The sequence below is a fragment of the Macrosteles quadrilineatus genome, unplaced genomic scaffold (genome assembly GCF_028750875.1).
Source record: "Macrosteles quadrilineatus isolate MER2022 unplaced genomic scaffold, UCM_ALF_1.0 Scaffold_4__1_contigs__length_99947679, whole genome shotgun sequence".
NCBI lineage: Eukaryota > Metazoa > Arthropoda > Insecta > Hemiptera > Cicadellidae > Macrosteles > Macrosteles quadrilineatus.
Window position 1 is genome coordinate 34,954,984 of NW_026542597.1, and position 14,275 is coordinate 34,969,258.

The following is a 14,275-nucleotide window of genomic DNA, read 5'->3' on the forward strand; positions in this document are numbered from 1 at the left end:
CAAACGTTTTTTGGGTTTACCAATGTCAAGTGAACTAGATTTTGGAGATCTGAGTGATGGTTTTTTGGGAGGTAGTGCTAAAGACAGTGATGAGTCAGACAGGGACGACGAAATGGACATCGACCCTGACTTTCAACCTACCCTCCTGTCAATGTCAGAGACCGAGCACAGCAACAATGGTCATGTTTTTATTCATTATTATACATATATTTAGTTTTTTTTTAGCAATGTAATATTGTTTACAGTTTGACATAAAAGATTTAAAAAATATGTTTGTTTTCTTTCTTATCTGTTTTTCATCAGTATAACCCAAATACTTACTTTTATGTTTTGGTTAAGGACATAATTTCAGTCATAAGATACAAAAAACCCGTATAAAATATAAACACCAACTGAATAAGATAAACGTTACGTCATTTTATGGTACATATTTCAATAAAGAGTAGATAAAATTGTTGAAAAAAATAGCGTCACCCCGATCGGGGTGACAACATTTCAGTACTTTGTGACGTAAGTTTGGACATGTTATAAACATCAGAATGCAATATAACATTGATATCTAGTTAGCTTGGAGTATGTATTTGTAAGCCACAATGTTTGACTGCCGTTGAACATCAAAGACTGTCAAATAGCGGCAAAGAAAAAAACCCTTACAAATTACAACTGTCGCCCCGATCGGGGTGACAGTGCTCACATACGAGCCAACTGGTGGCACCCCGATCGGGGTGACGTGGCAGCTAACGTGTTAATCCAATGTTCTTTAGAGCTCAAATTTGTGGCATTGTAATTCACTAGTCAAGGCCGATATTTACCTAAGCGGGCCATCCCCCTGAGGAGGTAGCTCATCACGGAATGTATTAAAATGATTTTAATGCCCAGTAATCTGAGTAGCAAGTTTAGTTTTGAAGCACTATCTTTATTACTTTTTTCCACCCTATATATAAATTTGAATAAAACTAATTTTTAAACCCATAAGTCATTATAAACATGCATTCCTAAATCCGATCATGCTGTTTCACGAACTCGTGTTAGAACCAACGTAGGTTTACTCGTTTGTATATATGAATTTGAACGGATGTTGTTTTTGGCCTTTGGGGACATTAAACCAAAAAAGTAAATCGGTCTTACCATGAGACTACGGCAATAGCTTAATCCCTAGAATTTCCCTAAAAAGTATAAATGAGACGGTAAATATTTACAGTACATATGACTGGTTAAAACATTTAATGTGATTAAAAATAAATACTGATACTGTACAATGAACATTATACAATTTCCAACTTTCAATGGAGGGTTGTTTGTTAACATTCAAAACTAGGGTAACCAGAACATACCCAGTCACCTACCTGGTGCAGTCCCTGTGAATTGACGTAGAGGTATTATTTGGATACACTAGCGTCTCAGGAGGCAGTTCAAAAACCGATGAGAACCTCTTTTGTGAAGGAGTGGAGTATTGTGGAAGAGCCCCTCACGTTGATTTAAGAAAAATTGTAAAATTAATTTGTTAATTTTAAAATTAAACTGTCATAACCTAACCTAACTAACCAAACTTGCTGATAATATAAAAAAGATATAAGATAAAAAATCGAATGAAGGTTTACTAATAGAAAAAACTTTTCTGTTCATAAAATTATAAATGCCTCAAATTCTAACAAAAGATGTACAGTTAAGAAGTCACATTCTAAGCAAAACCTTAAGTCAGTGTCACCGGTGGGATTCGATCTGGTTACCTCAAGAACATCAGCCGACTACTCTATCCACTACACCGCGAACACGGATGGCTGCGCTTTGTATCGTTGCGGTAATGGTGTTCCCTCCAAGAGAAAAGAGTGACGTCACGCCCCCCAACTCCTTCGTAAAAGAGGTTCTCATCGGTTTTTGACCAGGACCCCAAAACGCTAGTATTTGGATACAGGGATTAGGACTGGATATTTGGCACAAATTTTTAACAAATATGTAAAAAAAAGCATCTGATCAGCTGTAATATCTTGGTCTAAATCTGTTGGGAATTGGCTGTGCACAGGTTTGCTTTTACTTTATCTCTTTAATAACTTTTTAACTAAAACTATCACTATTTTAAAACAGCTAATTAATTGTAACAATTAATTAATACTAAAAAAAGTTCAGAATAGAAAATTTAAGTTTTTTGAGGTTATGGGTTTAATTTTGTAAGTACTTGGAAAGTAATCATCAGCAATAACTACTAAAATGCAAGTGCGTATTTAAAGCACTAGTTTGTACAATATGTTTTTAACAACTTTTTAATGATTTATGTATTTTAATTTTTTACTGTGTAAAATATATAGGTTTTTATTGTGAAGTGGAATAGAAAGTTTGGTGATTGTGGTTGGATGGGAACTGACTTGTTTTGAGGCGCAAACATAAAGAAAAAGTCTTTTAGTTTTAACTGATATAACTACAACTCTTAAACCTTTAGAGATACGACATATTAGTTTAAAATACAAAAGGTGTATATAATTTATTCTGCACGTACGATTTTTTATCAGATTTATCATTAGTTCTGCTTATACAGACAAAAAATATTAAGGCTTACATTGTAGAATCACACAGGAAATAGCTCCACTCCCTAAACCCCCTTAAATTTAGATTTTCTAAAACCCTGTCTTTTGTAAGCATGGTGCACATCTACACCATACACGGAGACCAAATTTGAAAATTTATTCTAGGTTGAATTTTTTGTGTGGAATATAGTGATCATCTGTCAGTCAGTGGCATTTGCCTTTTAAATGTATTGAGATTAAGACTTCATGCTATTTAGCCTGATGTAATAATATCATATCGCTTAATTACACATTAACAATTATTTGGTTCACTGCATTATGATGGACACTAGATATCTAGTGAAGTGTTCACTCAAACCATTGCACATAACAAACAAAGTATAATATACACTCAGGATTTGTAAGGAAGAAAAGGACTAGTAAATGTTGAATTGCATTTAATTGGTCATTAATGAAATGTATTGCAACTATGGAAAATGACACTGATAGCCTTTGAGCTTATCTAAAAATCCATGTACTGACGATGGTTTTTCAAAAAAGTTTCCAAAGTATAATCAAAACCAGAAATGAAAATTAACAATTTGTTGAAACCAGGAGATAGAAATAAAACTTAACACCCAAATCAGACTTTGGCTTTTTTAATGCCTTGGTTAAATATATCACAATTTTGTTGTATATGAACATGTTGAGTCCATGTCTTTTAGCTAGTTCAATATTTTCAGTTTGCCTCCAACAGAGCAACGATTATTATTTTTTAATTCCATCCATGGAACACTTTGAGACACAATCTTACTAAATTGTATTATCACATTAAATTTGACCATGAAAGTCTGTGTCAGTCCTATAATCTTACTTAAGGTTCGCAGAATTGTCCTCGGCACCAAACAACTCAACATATTTTAAACATTATCCTTTATTTAGAAAAAAGAACAAATCAGCAATGTACAATTTTATAGTCTCTGCCTGTAAATACACAAAAATGCACACTAAATATACGCACATAATACACAAATTTATCCGTTTTAAGAATAATGTCCATTTGAGAAAGCTTAAACAAATTAGACTTCTAATAATCGTACTAATATCGGTCGGTCAAACGCCGCCTTCGAGCGAAATTGTTGAAGCACCTGATCTCGGTGTCGTAGGAAAATCTTCAGATACACGTTCAGTAAAAAGACAATATATATAAACAAACAGTTTTGATACATACCTAACCCTATCCCAATGCATCATTATTATCATAGAACATAGCTGTAGGCGGTTAAAGCCGAACGAGAAGAATCCAAATTCAACGGGGCCAAAAGTGGAGAGGATTTGTCCAATACAATAAGTCACTTTCACTCGCAACGTGAATGTTGCTCAGTCAGTGTTGTCAAATCAAAACGCACACTAAACGCTAATACAACGACAGAGCAAAGTAAGCACGAGGTTCACTCATTAGCAGGGGATGAATCCTCTCCCGTGGGGACTTCGGCTGTAGCTCCGTTCTCACAATCATTGCTTGTTGCTTCTTTTTTTGTTTCCATTTCTGAATTTTCATGTTTTGTCGAATTATCTGAAACAGAAATTAATAGTAAACATTGGAACTCACTATTAAATAAACTACGTTATTACATCGGTAAGGAAGGGAAGAATTTACTCATTCCGGGATGTTTCATTCACTCCACCGAATAATGTTTACATGCGTACTAATTTATATTGTTGAATGGTCTGTCTAAATATTGATGTTGTTAAAATCCGAGCAGGTAAATTTGAATTTGGCGTGTTAAGAGAAAAATTAAACCCATTGCAATCTTTCTACAGGTATGCTGTAGCTATTTCTCCCTTTAAATTATGCAAATTTGGTGTATTGTTGTATAGAGAACTAAACTAGCACTAATTTCTTCAAGCGGAGAAACATTGCAAAGGTTATTTACACTATAGTGTACATTAAGTTGAAGGGCATATTTTGGCAAGTACAAATCTTACTTCTGGTTCAGTTAAGCATTTAGACAATGTCAAGGTGGGGGAAACTTAGGAATCAAAAGATCAGATGGCCGTTAAATATGGCTTAAGCGAATGTAGATAAGTAGAGATGGCCGAGGAAGAGGAACTGATAGGAGAGGTTAAATTGACTTTCAGACTTTAGAGTAACCATCATTACCATTAGGAAGGGAACATAACTGGACAGGATTTAACCCAAATATGATTAAAGGTCGAAGGATTTTACAAAGATTATTTTTATGATTAGGCCTATATACAAATTATATGAAAATGTAGAAATAAACCTGAGTCTTGCTGAATGTTTTAGGTTGTCCAATAACAAAGACTTTACTACTAGAAGGAACCAGCAGCTTAAAAAAATCGATGGGTTTATTTGAGAGTTTTCATATATTTTTGTCAGTTCAGCCTACTGTAAATCTGCCCACCACAACATCCTTAAAAATCCTGATAACTATGTACATGGGACTTACTTTGTGTAGTATAGTAATGAGCAGCAGCAGCAGTGGTCGCGACAGTGGCGGGAGGCGTGGAGGCGGGGGTGGGCTTGTAGCGCGCTCGCGATGGCGGAGGCAGGTGTCGCACAGGTGCAGATGGCTGGTAGCTCACAGGTCGCTGTATAGGTGCCGGATACCTCGGAGTCACTCGGACATTCACACCACCTCGCTGTTGCTGCTGCTGTTGTTGTTGATGTATCATCTGTAAAACACATAGCTGGGTAGGTGAGTGGTTATAGTGCTCGCCTGTTAATCAGAAGGAAGTATCAACAATCCTAACAAATTTTACTTTTACAACAAATTAAGTTTGTTTACCTGAGAAAGTTAAAGTTAAGTCAGGGAAACTACAAAAAAGGGTTACATAAAGTAACACTGATATTTCATCCTCTAGATTTATTTCTGGAAGAATACATTGAAGAGCTTAATTTATATATTATCTATAAACCAACATAACCCCTGTACAACTTTATCAGGTAAGGTCGGTCCTTTTCATCACTTAAGAATACAACAAAAAAGTCTATCAGCCATTTCGCTTTCCTTTTGAATCCTTTAAATAAATTTTAATGACATGCCACATTTTATTTTTTTATCAACAAATTTTTCTTAGTACAGAGAGGGAATGATTACTTACGAGCTGGGTTGTCGGTGAGATATTTTGTTGATACGCGGCGAACTTGTGGTTCTGGGTTGGGCTGGGCTGTTGCTGCGATGGACCACCGGGGGGACACGGCTTGCCCCCACCGGTGGGGGCACTACGGCCGTTTGCAGAATTAATCTGGGCAGCTGTAACAAGTACACAGTGTATCAGTCCTGTCACTTCATACAACTGGCTTAATACAGTGTTTCCCAACTTTTTCCCTAGGGTATTACTTCAAGACAATATTTATTTGTTCAACTAGTTGGCAAACCTTTCTCACTGTTGGACGTCATATTTTGTCAACACTTGTTACTAGGGGACAAATAAACATCTTACTTCATTTGTGAGAGAAAATGTAATAAAATGTTGCGGTTAGTTTATAACCGTATGTTGTTGAGACAATGGAACAACCAAAAGCCAATTTCAAATGGCAAAAAAAAGTTCTCCCCGTTTGCATACTGTAATTACCTCCATAAATGATTAAAATGTATCTAATCCTTACAGTTTTTCCAGTGATACTGCATTAAGGCCGTTACGGAGATTTCTCTATTGTCGGGTGTGTAGTAGCACACTTGTGTCTCTATTTTACACTTAACACGGTTTAAAAAAATTCGACATATAAAAACAGGATGGACACACAATACTACACAAAAACATTTAGCACACTGGCACAGCTTAAAAACTGGCAACCGACCACATGCATTTTTAAACTGTGCAAATGTTTTTGTGAAAACAGTAGTATCAGGTGTCCGTCCTGTCTTTAGAATTATTATTTTTAGTCAGTTGCTGACCTAATGCAAATGAACACATTCCGTGTTGTGTAAAAACAAGACTTAAGTGTGTACCACTACGCACCTGACGATGGAGTTGGTCGTAGTGCAGTTTCACCACTATTTGCAAAGGCGATAAAGATTAAATATATTTTAATATATTTTTGCACAAACTACCAAACTTAAGAACCACAATTTATAATTACCTTTTTTTTACAACTGATACTTTATTTTTGTTGTTTATTTACAAATTATTGCATGTATAAAATTAAAATAACATACATGCAAACCTTAAACAATAGATTACAGTTCAATAAAAATTAAAAATAAAGGTACCGCTAGTTGTAGATTATTTCATTTTCCAAACATAAGATGGACCTTTCCAAAGAAGTTATTTTCATTATGAATATCTGGATGAAAAACTGAGAACCGGCCACAAGAATTTTATTGTTAAACTAACAAAAACTTTACCCTCTTTCTAACGTCTTATTGCCTATATACAAAGTTTTGTATGGGCTGTGAACTGATGTACCAGTCAAAAGAACCCTTACATAAAATGCTCTTACTTTGAACATCACATACCACAGGTTGGGAAACACTGGCTTAAACATTTCAGAATAGTAACTTAAAATGCGAGAAGTGAACTGAAAATAAAATTCTATAATAAACTCTAACATCCAACCAATAAAACTAACAATTACATATAATATATATATACACTGGCACTTAATGAACATTGTTGAAACCACAGTGTCAATTTCACCATGTCCAAAATTAGACAGCCTTAATTTGCCAAGTCTTCAGAATAAATTGAAAACTGCAGTTTATAACTAATATGGTAATTGGTTGATTGTTTTAAACCTGTTGGTAAAAGCAGTGCAAATGAAATAACATCAATTCAAAAATAATACATTCAGTGTTTGATTGTTTTGTCTGGAAATTAATAAAATAAAAATTGTGAAACAAATTAATAAAATTTATCTGAAGTAAGGTTTAATTTTTTTTACAGTAAAACCTATATTTTTATATCCAACCCCTACTTAAATATTTTAAATGGTTATTATAAAAGATTTTTCTCTGTGGTACAGAGAAATGCATACTCAACTGTCATAAACTAGAACTAAGTTAGCAAGTAAAATTAAAAAAAGTTATCTTCTCATTCTTGTTGTATATTTTTTAACATAGCTATCCTTTAATCATAAAATAAATAATTTGACAATTTCAAGTTGCTAAACAATTCATTATCATTCATTTTACAGTAATATAAAAACTGGATAAATCTTTGCAATGAAGATATTTCAAAGAAAAAATTTATGCTATTTCAAAGTTTCTAAATACTGTTATTTTTTACAAATAAAAAAATGTAAATAAAAATCAAAACAATCATGGTGGAATAAAAGTTTTATTTAAAAATTGAAACCAGTAGTTATGAAACTGGTTGAACATTACATGGTTTAACAGGTTTTTACAGAACACGGCTTTACAAGTACTTTGTTTTACATGATTAAACAAGTTCAGTAATTGTGAAACTGGTACAGCAATTAAAAAAGAACTGAATTGTGAGGTTTCAGTTTCAATGAAGTATAAGTCTGAGCGGCATTTACACTATTTAGTAGTTTCTCCAATTAACTCTGGACCAGTGGAAAATCTGAACACAAAAGAAACAAAAAAAATTACAATGTGGAAGGCAAAAAATAATAAAAATTATAACAAATAAAGAACTGATTATAAGCTACCTCACATGCATGAAGATAAGCATGTGCCTTGAGTTCAAATTCACTTTTTAATTTTTAGTTTCAATATAGTTTTAAAGCGTTTTTGAGAACTTGGTGTCTTTTATTCATTTTTAATGAGTGGACATTGATAACCGATGTGGCTGAAGAGATATCTTCATTCAAAATAATGTTATCTGAAGGATGTATTTATTTTAAGGGTTAGCATAAGTTAATCGGATATTGGTAATAACAGATATTCATATGCATAGCTTAAATATGTTTATATGTAATACAAATGGTTTTTTTTTAGCTCAAAGCGTCATAATATTAGATACTGAAGTAGATACCCATCAAGACCAGCTGCATTCTGCAACATTGGAGAGTAATTATAGAAACCAATACCATGATTTACTTCAGTAGATAATCATTACTAAGACCATTACTCAAAGAACAGATGACTTTCACTCAAACCCCGATATTACTTATACAGCATGTTGGTGACAAATTAATATCACACAAGCAATTGAAAACTATCTGATGACTGCTGCTGAAATAATACATTAACAGATAACTATTTATTACTCATGAATTTCACTCCAATTAATACATGACTGTCGCTCAACAGCATCTTACTAAGTGTATTAGGGAATAGATAACCATTTAACGATCACTCAAACAAAGGTAAAATTGACTTGTCACATAATTGTATTTCTCAAACAAAGAGATGTCACTTTTCGAGTAAAACGTCTCATTCACACTCACCCACTCTTCATCTCTAACTAAGCATGTTTATGTTACAGAAAATTCCAAATCAGCTGACCTATTTTTTACCAATTCAAATGACACAGATGATGTAACATTTGAATAGTAGCTCGTGAAACACAGCTGTCACTAGAATGCCTACTTCAGTATCCCCCTGGACCTGACTGTGTAGTGTGTGTGTATAAGTGTGAGTAGGCACTTAGCATTCAAGGTACCTGGAGAGGAGAAGACAGAGAGTACGTCCTGATGCTCTGCGGCAGACTTGATGTAAGACGGAGCCGAACTGCAATACTGTTGCGGTTGCGCCATCTGTAACCCATTAGACAGAAACTGTCCAATGCGTACAGACCCACACATAGCAATCACAAATAACATGACAGTCTTACGTAACTAACCGCTCGGCTTACACAACACCGGGAAACAAAGGAAAGTTTGTCCAAGAATTTTGAAAACATTCCTCCCCTCCTTGTTTTTGCCAAGAATGCCAAGTGAAAAGGTATCTGATTAAGTGTTTTATGCTACAGAGGCAAGCCTGCAAAAGGGTTTGTTAAGTTTTATTTACAATTGTTTTATCAGATAGGAAATATTATCCAAGCTTCTGGTTATTTTTTTAAATGTGTAGCCTAAAACTAGAGTGGGAAACTTACCTTAAAGAAATATAGCTATGAACAGTAGAGTGAAATAAGAGAAAAGTGCTTTAGAAAGAGAGTATCTACAAAGAGTTAGTTGTCAAATCTATCCTCACTCTTGAATGAACAAGTTTTACATTTAATAGACCTGCATTCATACACCTGTCTGTCCTATCTGAGACAGACAGATGCATTTATGAAGGAAGTACATTACAAGTTATTGATTAGTTTGCTCATCGTGGAGTGGTTATTTCATGCACCTGTCACCACCAAGTGTACAAGCCAAATAAATTTATAGAGGCAATACAATTAAGTAAAGCATATTAAATGTGAAGAACTAAAAATATTAAATTTGTGAACAGACAAAATAGTTTTTGTATAGTTTCAAATGAAATTTAAATTGAACATGGTTTAAGTTCTTATTGGAAATCATGCTTCCTACAATTACAGTTTTACAAAGGTGCAATTGACAGATTTAGAAGAGTATGGTAATATAAGCATGATTGGATTTAAAACTAACAAAATAAGTGTTCACAGACATGGAGAAATCTAATTTAACTCTAGAAACTAAAAGTACAACAACCTGAAGAGGAAAATTATAGCTTTAAAATTTTTTAAACCATCTGACCTTATTTGATCAAAAATAATTAACCTCTACACATGAGGATACAATTAATTGATGTAAGGTCCAAAAGGTTTAGATATTTTATTATGCGTAGCATACTATTGAATTTAAGGTCAAATAAAAAACTGTAAGGGGAATCAAAATGCTCTGAGCTGATTTAAATAAAATAGAAATAAGGCATGGATGTTGACTCTCTCTACTATTGTCTTATTTGATTTGAAAACACACTTAAAGAGTCTTTGGAGGCTAGTGGCCATCTTGGATGATTTAAAACAGCTGCTAAAGAGTTACTTATCGTCCAAAAATATTTTTTTTCAAACACCAAAGTGATTATAATTTAAATATCTAGTGTACTAAAAGATTAGAAATGTTCATTGTAGTTTTGAATTGTTCTCCAAGGGAGTCTATGGAAGCTAACGGCCATCTTGGATTTGCCTGCCATAACAGCAATGTTAATTTTGTTAATGTCAAAAAGCCGCTGAAGAATTATTTACCATCTCAAAATATTTTTCAAACACCAGTGTGATTTTTATGTAAATATATACAGTAGTATACTGTGAGATTAGAAATTGTCTTTGTAGTTTTTTAGTTGTTTTACGAGTTAGAATGTCTTGGCTCCAACGACTCTTAATGTGCAAAATTAAGCCCCCAACAGGGGGCTGTTGGTGATCTCCCTAAAGGAGAAGTGGCTGGAATTAATCAAATTGTTCATTATTTTAAAATCATAATGATATTTAAGTAAAATCCAGGCTCCCGACTTCAAAAACAATATATAGTAGTGTCTTGATTATCCTATTTTGGTAATCTGACTCCCCCCCCTGTGGATAATCGAATCGAGTATCAAGAAATCACATGCTACTGTGTGATAAGACTGAACCCTGCACACCATAGCGAGTACGTAGCAAACACACTTTTTCCTGCCCTGTATATACTTAAAAGATCTTTTATTTAGTGTGCTGCACACTACACAGTTGGTCTTTCACAAGTCTCTGCCACTCTTCACGTCCCAGTCGCAGAGAGAACAGAGACCCCAAGTATAGTTACTGGCTTGGACCAAGTATAATTTTATCTATTTCTTTTCTTATTTAAATGGTTTATTTATGTTGATAGCTTAAAACTGAAAAGTTGGTGTACAGAATAAATTTAGAACAAAATCATTGCATTAAATAGATTTCACAAAGAATAAACTATGAATTTCAACACTTTAAATATGTTTACAGTAAAAAAAACTTTTCACCTTATCTGATCTTTCTGCTTACCCAACCTTGTCACAACCGATTCGAGTTGGATAATCAAGACTGTACTGACAAGTATTTTTGGACCAAACATCACTTACTACTTGTATAATAAGTTAAATTTAATTAAAAGTGTAATGTTGATATTCTTACATTTGATCCGAAGCTGTTCATGCCTGTGGGGGTAGGGGAGGGTGTGTTGAAACCTTGCATACTGAAGGTGGTCTGATGCAGATTCTGAGCAGCTTGCATGTTAGAACTGCCTGGTTGGTAGTAACCTCCTGCCCCACCTCCTGCCACAACAGATTCATAGATAAACAAATCTTTTAGTGAGCTGAGCACGACTACTCGTGTGCTTGGACTTGGTGCAAGGGAGTGGGTTCTATTCCCAACACACTTCTAAGTGTGAAGTGTCAACATCTAATAGTGAAATACCCCCACCGCAGCAAACCTGCAGCCTAAGCGAATTTCCACTTAACTGGCTGGATTTCTACTAAAATATCCCTTAAAATTGTCAAGATTTATTTTCTATTTAAATAGCATTAATTTTAATGAGTACTTAGGTTTGCTGCTACAGGGAATGTATTGAGGGTTTTTTTTTAAATATTGATAGTTTAGTATGAAATAAATGAAATGGAAAGAAATTTGATTGAAATATACCTATCCATAAACAAGCAAACTACAACAGTTTATTTATTCTCCATAAGAATAACATGGGAATTTTAAATTTACTTTTTTTTCAATTACCTCTGTAACCGTTAGGCATACAACAACGCTCCGAAATACAAAATTATTTCTTTTTTAAGCTCTACAATATGGTTTAAAAGGAAATTGTGAAATTTTGTGTTTTTAGGGTAAAAAATGGATCATTGTTTCAACGATAGATCAAACAAAAACTGAACCTATAAAAATTGCAACAACTCAACAGGAGAAAACAAGATTTGATTTTAAGGGAAGCAAGAAAACCAAGAGAAAATGGTTAGCTAACCTGTGATGGGGTTGTTAGCAGAGTAGTAGGAAGCAGATGATGGAGGTAAGGCGGGCGCAGGTCTCTGCACCAGCTGGGAGTTCTGTAGGAAATGACTCTGCACTTGCAGCTGATGCGGCTCTGGGTAGATGTACAGTTGGGACGGGGGAGGCTGTGACGGAGCCTGATACGTCGCCTTGCTGCCAATGGGCGATGGCTTCACAGTGGCCGACATTAGAGAAGCTGAGCTGGTCGAGATCATCACAGTGTTAGGGTTGTTGTTTAACTGCTGAGACGTTGCGTACGGGGGAGGCTGTGGACATTACGACTTGCTCATTTACGTCCAACATGTTACCAAGTCAAGAATTACCATAGCTTGTTTGAGGTTAAGCTAAGGCTAGCTGATCCTGTGAGTAAATCACATTCATCTCACCTCAATGAATACGTACTGAGAAATTATGCACTTTTAAGTAATTAATTTTTCATCTGAGGAAAACCCAAGATATATTTACTGTACTGTAAGTAATATTACAAAAAATAATTCTTTGTCTGTCCCAAATAGATTAGCCAACTCTAAGTGATAAAGCTAAGGTCCCTTTTATAATTAAAGGCTCACTCCCCTCAGCTTGGTAAGTGCGAGTTAAATGAAAGCTTTTATACTTTGTTACGTAAAATTCTAAGGGGAGTATGAAATTGTATTCACAAAAATAAAAGATTTTAATTAGGTACTTTTAAACATTTATAAATGTTGTTGATACTATATGTTTCTAGGAGCCTGTGGATTGCTGTTGTAAAATGAATAATGAATACCTCAGTATGCATTAATACTCCATGTTGTCGCAGACAGGCCTATAGTTGTTCTTTGGCATATAGTCTAAGCTTCCTTCAATATATAGGCCAGCGCATAGGCTATTGTGAATAAAAACGGATAGGTTCTGGCGTTTATTAGCGAATTTTCCATATAGGGAATATTAGCGAATTTTCCATATAGGGAATAAGCTATTACCGTAGTACTCATGGTAAAACCTGGACGCGGGACCAATTTTTTTTTTTCGTTTTGTGGTCGCTAGAGGCCAAAAACACCATCCGTTCAAATTCATATATATATATATATTAATAAATGAAATAAATAATTAAACATTTAGTACCCTTTTTTAATTTCATAATAATTATAAATATATATAGATATGTGTCCGTTAGCAAGATAACTCGAACAAAAATGATCCGATTTTGATGAAGTTTGGTACAAACGTGTAAACCTACGTTTATTCGAACAAGTTCACGATCCAGCATGATCGGACCATGGGAACGGGGGTTTTATGGGGTGAAAATAGGTTTTTCCCATTTTTGACCCAAAAAACATAAAATTTAGCAATTTCTTTCCAAACCATTTTGTAGAGCTTAAAAAAACAAATAATTTAGTATATTGAAGCGCCATTATGCGCCTAATGGTTACGGAGAAAATTCAAAAAATTGTAAATTTAAAATTCCCATGTTATTCTTATGGAGAATAAGTTAACTGTTGTAGTTTGCTTGTTTATGAACATATTTTGATCAAATTTGGAAAATGTTTTTATTTCTTACTATTAACATAAAAAAACAACTGTTTTACCCTCCCTGATGCAGCAAACCTAAGTGCTTGTTAAAACTAATTCTATTTTTAAATCGGGAATAAATGTTATATTCGTAGGGATGGACGAGATTGGATTTTTAGTTCGAGACGAGACGAGACGAGATTTTTTATTTCTCATAAAATTTCGAGACGAGATTTCTCTTCTCATACACAACGGGAAATGCACGTTCGAAATTTTTACCTGATTTTGTAACATTGTTAGATGACTGTTTAAATACTAAAATAATGATAATAGGCAAGAATATTTACAATCTTTCATTAAATAACATCAGCATAACATTTTTTTATTAATCACGCCTAACT

The 14,275-nt window shown here is 34.1% G+C and overlaps 1 protein-coding gene across 13 annotated transcripts in view; it reads right to left on the reverse strand.

Annotated features, from left to right (window-relative positions):
* Positions 1–2,942: 2,942 nt before the first annotated feature.
* The window catches only part of LOC128993481 (protein PRRC2C), a 59,438-nt gene continuing 48,105 nt past the window's right edge, over positions 2,943–14,275 (reverse strand). For 7 of the 13 annotated variants that reach the window (XM_054417402.1, XM_054417409.1, XM_054417403.1 and 4 more), the window contains exons 33-38: positions 12,361–12,652; positions 11,526–11,665; positions 9,099–9,213; positions 5,631–5,782; positions 4,976–5,216; positions 2,943–4,077 (exon numbers count right to left, since the gene is read on the reverse strand). In XM_054417402.1, the coding sequence (XP_054273377.1) occupies positions 3,953–4,077; positions 4,976–5,216; positions 5,631–5,782; positions 9,099–9,213; positions 11,526–11,665; positions 12,361–12,652 (1,065 nt within the window). In that variant the 3' untranslated portion in view covers positions 2,943–3,952. Of the gene's footprint in view, positions 4,078–4,975; positions 5,217–5,630; positions 5,783–7,779; positions 8,055–9,098; positions 9,214–11,525; positions 11,666–12,360; positions 12,653–14,275 lie in introns of those variants that run through there. The other 6 variants (XM_054417407.1, XM_054417405.1, XM_054417411.1 and 3 more) reach the window with 6 other exon arrangements.